Raw genomic sequence first — 15,659 nt, forward strand, 5'->3', positions numbered from 1 at the left:
TATTGGCCAGTAGATTTTACCTAACCATTTCCATATTAAGATTTAATATATTTATATATATAATTGGTAAGTGATAAATAAGGTTCAACGAATTCAGATTTAGTGGGATATGGCAAAATCATATGCATGAATATTTTCATAATTGAAACTTATTTGGAAAAATAATTAAGTTATTACTATTATGATTTTGTTTAAAAAAAAAAAAAATTTCTAGTGTGCGAAAACTGGTTCAAAACATTTTCCGTTACAAAAAAAAATAAAAGACATTTTAGATCAATTACTTTTTTACGAAAAAAACAAGGAACATATATATATATATATATCGGGTTGAACTTAACTTTTTAAATAAAGAAAAGTATTACTTGTTTAAAAACTGTTGATTACGCTAATTATTAACTGCTAAGTTCTATTATTGTACTCTTATGTGCAATTATCATTTATTTACAAAATTGTTGGTCCATATACAGTTATGCAACACTACAACGCTCTTATCATCACATGATCGAATAGTATTTAGAGTGCTTATATTTTCATCCCCTTGTCTTATATATTTCTTCACTTACCTTATTTTAACACCCACATTAAATTTTAAAAAATATATAAAAACACTTTTTCCATCTCCAATTGTTACTATAATATTTTTTTGATATACCAACTCAAATACACACGCACTAAACAATCTTCTCACCCCCTTAATTATCAACTCGGCCACCCACCCATCTTTTTCCTTGATTTCTTTTTTTCATAAACCCTAGTTTTACTATGTCACCAAAACTGAAAATCAATGATATTATTTGGTTGATGCTCATAGATCTATTAAAAGGTATGATTATTCTATATCCTACTTTTTTTTTTTTTTTTATAGTTTTAGATCAAGAATTCATTGTATTATAATGTTTCTTTTAATTTAGAAATTGAGTATTGATTTTAAGGATTTAATTTGAAGTTTAGGGATGAAATATAGGATGAGTATAAGATTACTTTTCTGCTATGGTCAAAGTGGTCACGACCATAAATATTCAACGATGCCCAAGTTTCCATTGTAGGAGTGGAATCATTGTTTGCAGGTTCCACTTTGTTACTTGTTCTATCAAGTTGCATGTACTCAATTCTTTTTTGTTTCCATGTATATCGAAACACGAGTAGCAATTTCAGTTTGCTTCTCATTTTCAACTATGCTAGCAAGGAGAGCGTCCTAATGGGAAGATAGGTAGCCAACCGAAAAACATTGCAGGTAACTAAATTACCAAGGTATACAGTATAAAGATAGGACTAAATAATTTTTCCAAAAATGGGAGGAAAAGATAGATCGAGCATTGGTTGTCATACACACAAAAAAAAAATCCTAAACAAATAAATTTGTTTTGCTTCCCTTTTTACTAGGAGAGTTCAACATCCATTTGATTGTCCACCATCACTTAAAAATAATATAATCAAATGATTGATGATATGAGAAAAATGAGAGAATAAGATTTTAGGGTTTATTGACTTTAGGTCGTTGTAGGGAGGTGGTGAGTAGGGAGTGGGTGGGTAGAGTATGTTTATAATTTTTTTAATTAGTCAAGTCCTTTGAGGTTATTTTACAAAAAGATAAATTTGTCATTATTATTTTCATTAAAATGTGGGTGGAAAAATAAAACAAGTGGGTGATAATATAACCACTCTACTATTTATTCACAAAACCATTGATTGTTAGACAGTTATAAATTAGGCTCAAGTTCAAAATAAACACTCAACTATGGAGTGAATTTCATTCGAGTCCACAAATTAATAAATCTTTCAAAAACATTCACAAATTAACGTCTAATTGAAAAATGTACGTATTTCTGTTTGCTAAATTGTTAATTTTTGGGTTAAATGCCAACATGGCAACCCATGATATGACATGTTTAATGACGTGGCACCAACTTGGCAATCCTTTCTGGTTTCTACTTATCTGAGATGAAGGTTCACCCAAACTGCTTCTCCACCTCCAAGTCATCTACCAAGATACCAGGGATAAAGATTGCCAAGTTGGTGCCACATCATTAAACATGTCACGTCATGGGTTGTCATGCTGGTATTTAACCCCAAAATTAATAGTTTAGCAAATGGAAATACATTTTTCAATTTATATGTTAATTTGTGGATGTTTTTGAAAGATTTATTAATTTGTGGACTCAGATGAAATTCACCCTATAGTTGGGTGTTTATTTTGAACTTGAGCGGCCTCGCTCATCTAAGTGAGAAATCGGTTCAAGCCTAAAAACCAAATTTCGCTCAAAGTTTGACCGTAATTTAAAATGCAAAAGTTTGAATCTAAGTTGGATAAGAAAATAATCTGGTATTGAATGACATGTTGAATGCCAACAAGGTCAGCACTCAAAGCATTGATCAATTAGTGACCGGAATCGATTATAATAATTTTGGGATTGATCGCTATATATTTCAGTCAGTCACCGTAATCATGGAATCATGATTTTCGGCCAATTAATGGCTTACCCGCATTGGTGTAAATCAAAATATAAGGATGGAACTAACATAATGGTTAAAGTTTAGAGGTTCACATACTTTATTTTTTAAAAGTCACTTCACCTGCAACTTATTTATCCAAAAAAGATTAACCTACAATTAAATCAAGAGACAGGACTCTTTTGTTTGTGAAATACTTCCTTCTAATCTTAAAGATATACTCATATCTCAAACTACTATGAATATATAAAACTATTAATTGCTAAAGGAAAAGGGATTCAAAAACCCCTCCATAATTAAGGTCTTAATTAATGCTAGAACTCCCAAATATCGGAAATCCAAGTTGAAATCTCTTATCAACAAGCCTCTGTGACTGTGACAATCCCAGAAATTTGATTGTCATTGGTTTTGTTTACCTTGGATTTCAAGTCATCTATATAATGTTGATAGATGTAGGAAACAAAGCCCCAGATTGCCAACAGCATTGCCATCACTTTCATCCCATCCATTTTATCTTGGAAACAAATAACAGCAAGAATGGGAACAAGAGGCAGAGCCAAGGTACTGATGACATTTGAGAAGAGAGATGACACTTCAAAAATCAACCCCAACAAACCCACCGAAGAAACTTGCCATGTCACAGCAGTCCAAAGCAGGGTCATTACATAAGAGACCCTTCCTTGTTTGTATTCCTTCATCTCACTTTCCAAATCCTTCCATTCCCCACTTGCAAAAAGTCCTACTACACACCCACATGTTGCAACAAATGATGGATATATTTGCATGTTCAGGACAGTAGAAAAAGTCTGTATCTTTATAACCTTCTGGAATGAAAGTTGAACCAGGGAAAGGTACAATGAGTAAGTTGCAGATGCGCCAACCGTGCATAGGAAACCAATCACATACTTTGTCTTGGAGATGTGATTGGTAGTGTTTTCAGAGTCTGCATTGATTGCAAGAAGGGAAGCAGACATGGTGACAAGGACTAGAGAGTTTAGTATAAAGGGAGTGAACTTTTGTGCATTAAGAAAGAATGAGAAGAATGCATTGAAGGCCAATTGGGTTGCACATAGCAAAGAGTATGTGGAGACAGGGAGATACAGAAGGCCATATGAATACATCAAGTTGTCGCCGGTCAAGAGTAGGCCGAAGAAGAGGTAGAGGAAGGCAAGGGTGCTTGAGATTTTTGTGGTTAACTTAATTGGTGTTGGGAAGAAAAAGAGGAGAGGAAGTAGAATTGGGAAGCCAGCGGACTGAACAAATGTTGCCATCCACTTGCTATTGCCTCCTTTGTCATAGTATAATCTCCCCAAGAGAGTGGCTGCAGATTGGCCAGCGAGAAGAAAGAGGGTGTAGATGGTCACGCGAAGCCACCACTTGTAATTAGGAGGTTTTCGCCGGTTCGGAGAAGAGTGTAGGGAGGTGTCTGTTGGTGAATCTTGTCTCAGGTCCTCAACTGGTGAACAACATATGTAGATAGAATTAAGCTAATGTTGAGAAACTGGTTCAAGCAATTTATCAAACACTTGGTAATTAATTACATCATAGTACACTATCAGCCTAGCTAGGTATGAATTGCTAAATAAAAATCAGCAAGTTTTTTTTTTAAGGTACTAACCTCTGGATTGCAGTTCCAGCTCTTGGGTATTCATCTTCAAGATTTACAAAATGATAAATAATTAAGTTGAAGTAGAACTGTAGAAGAAGATATATTCTCTTTTCCTTCATACATATGGGAAAGATATAAAAGGAGGAGGATAAGCAATTACATCACTCAAAGCATGACTTTCGCTCCTTTGATCAATATATAAATTCTGCTGTCACCATACAAAGTCTTACACATTCATTCACATCCATTAGATGGATTCTGTTTACATGGGGTCAATTTTGATACTAAAAATGGTCTAAATTGGCTAGCTAATAAGTCCAAATGGATTAAATTAAAAAAACTAATAAAAATCAAATGGTGTGAGACCCGTATAGGTAATAGCTTGCATTGATGTGGACTAAAATCTCACACATCGCGACAATGTGAATGGAGTATAGCACCTATGATCATGATAAGGAAGAAAGAAGTATATATAGATTTTCAACATTAATTTGTTGTTTTTGTTTCCTATATTAAACTTTTTTTTTTTTTTGTTATTTTATTATGAGAGACACAGCAAAATCTTCAAATACGAGCCAAAAAACTAACAGGAATCTCATTCAATAAAACAAATGAAACATACTACTTTAAGTGAAGTGGTGAACCACAGTGCAGTTAAACCAATAGTCCCACATCGATCGGATAAGAAACCACGCTGAGGAGCATAAGTTATAAAATGAAATAACAAAAGCAATAGAAAGCATACCTTTCTCGGCCTTTTGGCTAAGATCAAGTGTAGTATCTGTTCTTATCAGTTTAATATCTGATATGTGGGTCATTGACTCACACGATATTAAATTAATTTTTTAAGGGGAGGGCTCGATGCAGTAGCTTGCTACTGGAGCCTTCAAGCGTCGCTTTTGCGTTGCACTACTGCAAGGGCCTGGCGCATCCCTCAAATTCTAGTTTTTAAAGATTTGATCGATCAAGTTATCATATACGTGTACTTGTTTGGTCTGTAAAAATAAAAGTTACCTTATATGTCTCCTGCAATGTCATTTAGCTATTTCAACAAAGCTGCAGGATATAAAACAGAGTAGAAAGTGAGTTGATCGAGCAAAGGGATGAAAGAGGTGAAGTGTTGAACAGGTCCGAGTTAAACCAATAGTCCCAAATTAATCAGATAAGAAGGCAAGCTCACAAGCATAACTTATAAAAACATAGGAAAATTTTAGGTAAAGACCATAACTATACCTCATATCTCTATTTAAGATATGAATTTCATTTTGTGTTAACTGAGGGTTAAAACTTTTATTTTGTGTCAATTAAGGACCCTGTTTTTTTTTTTTCAGTTGATATCTCAACTTTGACCCGACATTAGACTCATCAAACTTTTATCAAATTCAGCAAACTTATACTTGATTTAAAAAATCTCATTTTTACAACCATATTAAGATCACTCAAATAGGACATTTACAACTCTAGATAATTGGCCCCAAAATAGGGTACCCGAAACTGTCTAATCGGACCTCTGAAAAAATATTTAGAAAATTAGACAATTTCAGGTACTCTATTTTAGGGTGGATTATATAGAGTTGTAAAAGTTCGATTTGAGTGATTTTTATATGGTTGTAAAGAGGAGATGCATAGATTTAAACTCAGTATAAGTTTGTTGAATTTGATGAAGGTTTGATGGGTCCAATATCGGGCCAAAGTTGAGATAAAAACTAAAAAAAATAGAATCCTTAATTGACACAAAATGAAAATTTCGGTCTTCAATTGACACAAAATGAAAGTTTCGGTCTTCAACTGACACAGTGAAATTCACGTCCTCAATAGAGACATGAGATATAATTAAAATCCTTTAGCTAAAATTTTCTCAAAAAACAAATAGCAAAAACAATAGAAAGCATGCATACCCCTCTAATTTCACCCCAAATTTTCGTTCTAAATTTTTTTTCATCTCTTTAAATTATTTCAATGAGAAGGATACTAGATATGTAAAAATTTGAAGCATGTAATTACCTTTCTCATTTTTGCCTCCCACAATTTGAAGCATGTAAACATTGTATGGCATTTAGCTGATGCCACACAATTGCCTTCATATCATTAATGCTATAGAGGGCTGCTACCCGAGCCACCACCTTCTTCCTTCTCTCTCTCTCTCCGCATGCACCACCAAAACAGCCACCACCACCACCACCTTCTTCTTAGGGTACTGGGACCAATATTGTGTTGCATTGGTTTCTAAACCTGGTTAAAGACATTATTTTTCGACCATTTCTTTTGTAGAGTGGCAAAACTAAAAAAATTGCCCTCACTTTAAGATGAATTTTTCCTTATAGCATTTTTATTTGAAAGGTTGTGCATCAATTAAAATCTGGTTTTGGTACCAACCATGGAGCAGAGGAAATGAGGTTGGCCTCGTCAGTTCGGCAATTGACTTGGGTTACTTCTGGGCGGTGTCTGTACGCGCCAATGATACTATTTTGTGCAGACTGAAAACTTATTAAGCAGCTAAAGAGAAAGCTTAAGAGCAGCAACTATAAAAGTGAGCCAACAAACTGAAGAAAAGCTAGCCTTGTAGCTAAGATCAAATTTGGTTGAAATTTTTGGATGAATTGAGTACAAAAATAGAGGAAAGTATAGTACAAAAAGTTCCGTTGCCGGGAATCGAACCCGGGTCTCCTGGGTGAAAGCCAGATATCCTAACCGCTGGACGACAACGGATGTTTGGTGTTTAGGCCGCATTACTTATTTATACACGGTTAAGATAAACCTTTGATAATTGGGAGGTGAAAAATGCATCCATACGATTAAGATTCCTAAAGATAATTAATACGAAATTCCTACTTCATATAGTACAGAATTTAGATTGATTAAAAAATATTGATACAATAAAAAGAAAACACCCTGATTTCATATGCTAGTCAGAAATTGATTAGCAATCTTTTTCTGTAACGTTGAAACTGTAATAAGGGTGTCCAAGAGTCATTAATTATCTCTAGATACAAGATAAAGAGAATTCACATACCCAATTACTAAGATGAGTCAAGGAGACTCATGATTTTCATGTAATAATAATCGTAGCTTATACTCCTAACAAGGAAAAGAGTTCGCTCTAATCCAATAGAATTTTGTATTTACTGATAAATAAATCATTAATTAGATTGTGTTTGCTCTTTTTTCAATGGATTGGATTTGATTTTTTTAGGGCCCGTTTGTAACATTTTCATTTTATAGTTTTTAGTTTTAATTAATGAAAGAGAAGGAAAAATGAAAGGATAGTGAAGAGACACTTTTATTTACGGATGTAAAGCATTCTTAACAAGTACAGCAGAAATCAAGATGGGTGGTCTTCAATCCATACATTTAGAGCCTGTTTGGATTAGAGATTTGGATTTCAAATTCATGTATTTCAAATCCTATTGTTTGGATAAAAAAAAAAAATGAAATATGAAGATTTTAATTTAAGAATTTTGAATTTTTATATACATTGCAATATATGATAAATATATATTGGTCGAAAAAGTGACCAGAGGAGGTCGCCAAAAAAGTGGCCGGAGGGGTCGCCAGAAAAGTTGGTCGGCGGTGGTCGCCGAAAATTTGGCCGGAGGGGTCAACGGAAAGCTTGTCGGAGGAGTCGGAGGAAAGTTGACTAGAGGGGTTGCCAGAAAGTTGGTCAGAGGAGTCGTCGGAAAGTTGGTGAGAGAGAGAGAGAGAGAGAGAGAGAGAGTGGGGTGGTGGGATTTTAGTTTGAGAAGGTATTTGAAATCCATGGATTTGGGTCTCTAAAATCCACCATGGATTTGAGCCAAATTTAAATTTATTTCTTAAATTGAATCCAAACATGAGGATTAAATCCACCCCATGAAATCCAGGTTTCCAAACAAACCTTCCTAACCTGATTACAAGCTCGAGTAGCACAACTACACAAGTACAAGAAATAGATCGAATAGATCGAAATACTATTTTTTTACCAATATAAATATATCGTCCAACAATATTCTTACACCTGAATTGGTTACACTACGTGGCAATATATCAGTTATATCCAATAATATTTTCTTAATACAAGTTGCATTGAGTTATATAATCCGATAATATTGAACTTAGAATTGTATATCGGTCGATTCGGATTTAGATGTAGTTATAGTTCTAATTTCTAAATTCTAAGGCACATGTTTCATAATGAATTGAAGTTTGTGGGGACAAAATAGAAATACCCAAACTTAAGGGTCGCAAATACAATCAACATAGAAAGAAGAAAATTGCAGGTATCGCAGAGACAGAGGGTTTAAGACTTTGAGCCAAGGTTTTTGCTTCTTGTCGTCTTCAACCTCTGTTGCACATGCATCTTGCTCCAAAGGACCAAAACGACAACGTTGAGCTGCTGAAGAACCAGGCCAACTAGGCAACTACTCAAGTAAGCTCTCAAGTTTCTCTTCTCTATCTATAGAGTTCTAATGCTCTCTAGTTGATGAAACTCAGACCCAAAAATGACCTAAACCCAGAACACTCCCAGTCCCAAAATGCATCGCCGCCTTGCCATTTTTACCCATCAAGTTCGCACAAATTCCAATTCTGTCCTCACCACCACCACCAACAACACCAGCACCTTCTTCCTCTGCTCCCAATTCAACCCCTCAAATCCCAGGACCAATGGGTTCGCCTTTTTTCGCTTACTTTCATTCTCTCCGGTGAACCGTCGCGCACCCGATCCTGAAGACCCCTCCAATTTGATAAAGGAAGATGGGGTTTCGGTTTTATCCCAGCTGTGGATTGAGAATTTTCGTGAACCTGATAGGATTGTGACCAATTTGTCCTCTTATCTTCGACGATTTGAGTTGTGGGTATTGGCTTACCAGAAAGTGTGCGCCGACGATATGGGTGCGTATATGCCCCGCAGTGCCATACAGAGATCGGCACTTGAGGACTTATTAGCACTTCGTAATGCTGTTCTTGACAATAGGTTTAGGTGGGGAGCTAGACTTGAGTTCTATATTAAATCACCCAAGGATAAGACCGAGTACGAGTCGTTATCTAAGAGAAAAATTAAGGCCATTTTGACAACCACGCAGCCGTCCCCTTTTCAAGATAGGTTAGTTCAAGAAGTTCTGTTAATGATTTTGGAGCCAATATATGAGTCTCGGTTTTCGCAAAAATCATTTGCATTTAGGCCCGGGAGAAATGCACACACCGTGTTGAGGGTGATTCGGAGGAGTTTTGCAGGGTACTTGTGGTATGTAAAGGGAGATTTGAGTACAATCTTGGATGGGATGAAGGTGGGGATGGTGATAAATGCTTTAATCAGGGATGTGAGGGATAAGAAGGTGATTGATTTGGTGAAAGCAGCATTGGTTACACCGGTGATTTCGAGTAAGGATGATGGTGTGGAGAAGAAAAAGAAGAGGAAGTATCAGAAGAAGAGGGTGTTGGCAGAGGATGAGCCGAAGCCAGACCCATATTGGTTAGAGACGTTTTTTGGGTTTGCACCTGAGGAGGCAGAGAAGCTTCCTTCTTGGGGGCATTGTGGGATACTTAGTCCCCTTTTGGCTAATATTGTTCTAGATGAATTGGACCGCTGGATGGAGGGGAAGATTAAGGATTTTTATCATCCATCAAAGAGTGACGTCATATGGAATAGCCCAGAAGGCGAAGCAGAACAGGGAAATACGTCTTGGCCTGAATTTGTGCCAACAAGTGGGCCAGATAAGACCAGAAAGATGGATTATATTCGATATGGAGGTCATATTTTGATTGGTGTTCGAGGACCTCGAGCAGATGCAGCCACATTGAGAAAGCAGTTGATTGAGTTTTGTGATCAGAAGTATATGCTTAAGCTTGACAATGAGAGCCTCCCTATAGAACACATAACAAAGGGTATAATGTTTCTTGATCATGTGTTGTGTCGCAGAGTCGTGTACCCAACGCTTCGATACACTGCTACTGGTGGGAAAATCATTAGTGAGAAGGGAGTGGGCACTCTTCTATCAGTTACAGCAAGCTTGAAACAGAGCATCAAGACATTTAGGAAGTTGAGCTTTCTGAAGGGAGATAGGGATCCAGACCCACAGCCTTGCTTCAGAATGTTTCATGCCACCCAGGCTCACACTAATGCACAAATGAACAAGTTTTTGTCGACAATGGTTGAGTGGTATCGGTATGCAGATAACCGAAAAAAGATTGTAAACTTTTGCTCTTACATATTAAGAGGTTCACTTGCGAAACTCTATGCAGCAAAGTACAAGCTCCGTTCACGCGCAAAGGTGTACAAGATTGGTTCTAGGAATCTGAGTCGCCCTTTGAAGGAGAAGAAGGGGCAGTCACCTGAGTACCATAATTTGTTGAGGATGGGTCTTGTTGAATCAATTGATGGGCTTCAGTATACTAGGATGTCTCTTGTACCTGAGACTGATTACACCCCTTTTCCAAGTAACTGGAGACCTGATCATGAGAAGGCATTGCTTGAATATATTAGGCTTGATGATCCAAAAACTTTAGAGGAGCAGCGTAGGTGCATCTTGGATCAAGGTCTTGTTTCACCTCAGGATTACATCTCAATGCTTGTTTGGAACTACAAAAGGAATGCTATCATGTTGGATCAGCTTTCCTTGGTAAACAGTGGTAACAAAAGCGTTGATAGAGATAAGCAATTGCAGCTGGGCTCGAACCAAGATAAACTGGAGTACAAAAATAAAGAAGAAGAGGAAAATGATGAACGGTTTTGTGTATCACAAATGTAAAAATGTTATTGGCACATTAGTAAGCTGAAGTTATTCATGTGGCATGTGATCATGTTGGTATTTTACTCACACATATGCTGGCAAGTTATGAAAAAGTTAGTTGTATGTTGTCAACAAGGCAATAATACTTATTTGGTTAGCTAATTTTTCAAATCAATTTCACAGTTTCTACAAATTGCACATATTCTGTTTTTGTGGATATTTCTTTTCAGGCATCTTATCAATTTTTTTATTTTTCCAATTATCAATAATCTGTTGTATTTTTAAATCTAAGATATTATTTATTTCAATTTTTCACTTTCGGGGATATATGAAACCAGATTTGATATTTTACATTGTTTTCCAACATTGGAGTTGTAGTCATGTATGAAATGGATGTACAAATTCTCACCTTGTTGTTAAGAAACAAAAAGAGATAAGGTACAGCTACAACCACTTATTGAAACTGCAATTATTTCTCCGCTCGACAATTTCTTATAAGTAAATTTGAATATCACCATTGATTATAAAAAGATGTAGATTTCAATTTTTCTTGTTACACATTTTGTTGGTAACATATCTTTTCTATATTAGTGCTATAAGTCTTTTGATAACAAGATGCAATTTTTTTTTTCACAGTTGTAGGGCATGTTAACATTGTCAACGACAAAATTAGTTTTGGGAAAATTTGAAAGATCCATTACCTAATGTTATTTTGTCGAATAGTTTTTGGGATATTTTTATAAATTACCTTTTGATTTCGTTGAATAGGGCAGATTTTGAGTGGCTTGTTTATATATTCTAGGAGTTTTAAACTTTCTATATATAAACATTTGTCATGTTGCAGGTTTGTACGTTCAGTAATCTTTTGGGGGTACGTAAGTAGAAAGGTAACATTTATGTAATTTGTAGTAGAGATAGTTAGAGGGGCTGTCGTAATTCTATCTATTTGCACAATATTCAATATTTAATTTCAAGTATATATTAGAGCTAAATATTTTTCTTTTGTGAACAGATGCTAAATCTTTTCTTTTTAATGTTTTGAAATCATGAATTTTTTGTTCCTAAGCTGTAAGTTGATGCTTATGCAGATAATGTTATGAATCCCCAGGTAGAGGTGAATCATGAAATATAATGCTATCTTTCCTTTTTTTGAAGTCTGTTATCTGATTGTGTGATACTCTGTATGCTTGAAATCATAGTTTAGATGTTTGTTTGCACAAAAAAGTGGTATTGTCTGACTTTAGACTTTTGGATTTTGTTCCCTCACTAGTCATTCAGGAATTAATGATCTCTGCTCTACTTATTGGAGAAGTTGCTATTTCTAGACCAATTGGTAAAGAATGTGCCTATCTGTGAAGTAGTAATTTCTCGATTTTCTTGTGCTGAACATGTTGTTATTGCTGAATGATAGGAGGAACGGTACTTCCAAAAGGAGCATTTCATACTTTATATGAGTGCGTAAGCTGTTTATGTTGCAATAATTGTAGAAACATAAATTTCCCCCCTCCATTGTGTTTTGGTTTCCTTGTTATGGTTAAAAGATTCTTTACTAAAATGTCTCGGAGTTGGTACATCTTCTCATGTTATGAGTGTAATATATAGGTTTGGATATGTTGTTTGCCTTCCATCTTTTGTCTGTTTTTGTTGGTTAGATTTCTTCAGTCTATTGCACTCTGCTTTAGAGCAATTAAGGATTATCATCCTGTGCTTAATGGCTTTTGCATCTTCTCGCATGGTTGATAGATTTTGGACTTCCCTGTGTCATTCATGTTTTGACATGATGCATCACGATTGAGTTTGGCTTGTTTAATTTTAATTTCCTTTATTTCTTTAAAACTAAAGAAGATTTTTAAAAGAAGGCAGCCATAACTGGCCCTGAGATGGGGTTGATGCTCCCATCTTGGGGCCAGCCATTGCTGCCTATTTTCATTGATATTCCTTTTCTTTAAGTTTTAAATATAAAAAATTAAAATTAAAAGGTTAAGAAAAAATTTAAGGGTTATGTGTAGTGATTACATTGATGGGTATGAATACCACACCCTATCTTTCCCAACTCAGGCATGGACTTGACTGATTTGGACTTTACTGCTTTCTTTTGGGTTTGCAGCATGGACTTTATTAGGCAGGTTCATTGAGGACACAGGAGAATGTCTTTGGGAGGTTTTCTGGGTTGGGTTATAATTCAAGGGACCAGAGACTTGCCAACTGTCACAAGTATCACGTGCTATAATTGTCCACATTTATTACTTGAATTCCAGTACAGTATGCATGGACCCTGTATGTGTTTAACTACAACTTCGCAGAGAATGATATGAAAGGAAACTGCCATGAAGCTTCGCAGCTAGGCCGAACTTGTAGTGGCAATGTGTCATGCATACTCTGGTGGAAAATTAGATTTGTCCCATTATTCCAGAGCTATATAAAGACCCCCACAATTAAAGGGAAAAATTAAAAAGATAATATAAATAACTAATATAAATATATAATGGAGCATTCAATTCCTTCTTGGACTTTAAGACAAGTCTGTTGTCATAAAAGTTGTCATGTGGCTATGTGGGGCTGGTTAGGAATTTGCTGAATGATGATCATTATTGTACAAGCTTAGATCCACAAATCTTATTAGAAAAAAGTTAGATTTTGCAGAAAAGATATTACAGTTAATTCGATCATCAGGATCATACTACAGGGTTACTGATTATGGTTTTTGTCACATTCTCTCTGATATTCCCAGGGAAAGTGGATCAGATTTTTCTTTGGCTGGAAATAATCATATGTGCAAAACATTGCAGAGCAGCTTTTGTTCCACAAGGAACATAATCAACACAATGAACTAAGTTGCAGAGGACCTCATCAAGAATGTAGAACCTGAGGTAAGCAAGTGGCTTATGCATAGTGCAATATCACATAACTGAAAGAGATTGTAATTCTCATTTTTCAATGGAGACACTTCACCTTCCTTCTCCTTAAAGCCTTCTTCACATGTATATGGTGCTTCCATAACTGCACTCACCCAGATATTCGCCGAGTCATAACGCTCACTCAGAAACGCTCCAACAGCATCTGCCAGTGTCTGAATCGCATCTGAATATAGCTGAGAGCAATCCTTCAAGCAAACCACACCAAAAGCGTCATAACTTTGGTTATTCATCAACTTGTTTATGATGGAAAGTGTGTTGGTTGCATTGTCTAGTGCTAGATCCATTGCTATCAATGCTAGTCCTTGAAGATTGGTCACATGGCTCACAGGCACTGCTTGGAGAGAGGTTGCACAAACGTCGTAGCTGAAGACATCGGATTCATCTGCGCATTTTTTGCAGGTTTGATCGATTATATCAACAGATATTGCAGTAACGGTGGATAGTTCTTGATGAGGGATTATAAGGAAAAAGAAGCAGCAGCAGCACAAAAAGATTGAAAAGGAAGAAATATGGTACATTTTTTTTGTTCCTTTGGTTTTCTTGCTGTTACGAAGTGAGATAGCTATATATATAGTTGTATGTAATATGAATTTGCTATGCTGGGAAATATATACAGGAAGCTTCCTACTGCTAGTACTGGTTCCTTTGAAGCAACAATGCCACGACAGAACCAACCGTACACTCTTCCTTTTGTCTTCTGCTTGAATTTTTTGTGGGTTGAAAAATGACACCACAACACAATTGAGGTCTAGATGCGGGTGAGCTATATGTTATGTTGGCATAATTGTGGGCCTTATTTTAGTTGTTTAAAATGGTGGGGTTTCAAAATAAAATGGTGGGGTTTATTTTGTTAGAACTACTCTTCTCAAATCCAAAGAATGCCCCAAATCAGTCAGCCCATCAGCTAAAGAATTCTTCTCCCTGTAGATGGGATAGAAATTCACACTCCCACAAGGTGTAGATCAAGGTGACATGCCTTAATCAACTGACTTTGACATGCCTTAAATCAAGGTGGCAAGAGGTGGATATCAGTATTTACTTGTTTGATAAGAGTATTAATAGCAATGGCAGAGTCCATCTCCACCATGACTCTCCTGTACCCTCTCGCCCAGCCAACTGAAGCAAGAAATTGAATTAATACTCAACCCAAGCATATATGTATATTAGAAACATGTAATATACACATACAACTTAAAAGTAATTAATTTACAAATCAACCATAACAAAATTTAGAAGTAAAATTGCATATGAAATTCTTTACGAGGAAAACCTAAATAAAAAACTAGAGAAACTAGTCCAACAGAGACAAAAATCCTCTATGACGCAGACTTAAAAAGACTCGACTTAGGGCTCGTTTGGCACTGCTTCTCAGAAGCACTTTTATTTAGTAGCACTTTTATCAGAAGCGCTTATGTTAAGAAGCACATATAAATTTTTATAAAACTTCTAAGTTGTTCATGTAAAAGCACTTGAAAGTGCTTCTTGAGGAAGCACCTATCAGGTGCTTCTCAAAAAACCCCTTAGAAGCGCTTTTATCACTCAAAAGCACTTCTAATTATTTTTGCCAAACGCTACCAAAAACGCTTTTACTAATTTAAAAGCGCTTTTGACAATTTTAAAAGCAGTGCCAAACGAGCCCTTAATGTACTAAACCATTAAATACACTTAAACTAGATAAATCAGTCATAAGGAGTTGATATCTAAAATTTATCTCGAGTAATCTCACCATTTTGTGAGAATTAGAGGAAATAGGTTTTAAATATCAACTTCTTATGATTAGTTCATCTTCTTTTTGCCACCAAATGAGGCTGAAATATAAGAAGCCTACAGCATGATGCAAAACACAAGGATATCAATGGCTACCACAAGCGGAAAAAAAAAAAAAAAAAAAAGTTGGCTATAGTAGTAGGGGAGTCAAAAACACACGGGTTCGGCTTTGAGGGCAGGCAATTGAGGTAATTTCCTTGGCCCAAA

The 15,659-nt window shown here is 35.8% G+C and overlaps 2 protein-coding genes, 2 non-coding genes and 1 pseudogene across 4 annotated transcripts; 2 read left to right on the forward strand and 3 right to left on the reverse strand.

The window, feature by feature from the left end:
• Window positions 1–2,730: 2,730 nt before the first annotated feature.
• LOC147273595 (putative purine permease 11) lies at window positions 2,731–4,201 on the reverse strand. The gene is made up of 2 exons (XM_086227510.1): window positions 4,070–4,201; window positions 2,731–3,907 (listed from the first exon to the last, which is right to left on the reverse strand). The coding sequence occupies exons 1-2, from the start codon at window positions 4,101–4,103 to the stop codon at window positions 2,808–2,810; spliced, it is 1,134 nt and encodes a 377-aa protein (XP_086083636.1). The 5' UTR covers window positions 4,104–4,201; the 3' UTR covers window positions 2,731–2,807.
• Window positions 4,202–4,801: 600 nt separating this feature from the next.
• Window positions 4,802–4,996, forward strand: LOC147273596 (U2 spliceosomal RNA). Its single transcript, XR_015119787.1, has one exon. It is a non-coding gene; the product is annotated as a U2 spliceosomal RNA (small nuclear RNA).
• A 1,701-nt stretch (window positions 4,997–6,697) lies between these two features.
• TRNAE-UUC (transfer RNA glutamic acid (anticodon UUC)) lies at window positions 6,698–6,769 on the reverse strand. Its single transcript has one exon. It is a non-coding gene; the product is annotated as a tRNA-Glu (tRNA).
• Window positions 6,770–8,348: 1,579 nt separating this feature from the next.
• Window positions 8,349–10,942, forward strand: LOC147273598 (Intron maturase, type II family protein). The gene has a single exon (XM_086227430.1). The coding sequence runs from the start codon at window positions 8,572–8,574 to the stop codon at window positions 10,783–10,785; it is 2,214 nt and encodes a 737-aa protein (XP_086083556.1). The 5' UTR covers window positions 8,349–8,571; the 3' UTR covers window positions 10,786–10,942.
• Window positions 10,943–13,022: 2,080 nt separating this feature from the next.
• On the reverse strand, window positions 13,023–14,242 carry LOC147273599 (putative invertase inhibitor pseudogene; annotated as a pseudogene).
• Between the last annotated feature and the right edge of the window lie 1,417 nt (window positions 14,243–15,659).

This window comes from Dryas octopetala, chromosome 9 (assembly GCF_963921425.1).
Source record: "Dryas octopetala chromosome 9, drDryOcto1.1, whole genome shotgun sequence".
Classification (NCBI taxonomy): domain Eukaryota; kingdom Viridiplantae; phylum Streptophyta; class Magnoliopsida; order Rosales; family Rosaceae; genus Dryas; species Dryas octopetala.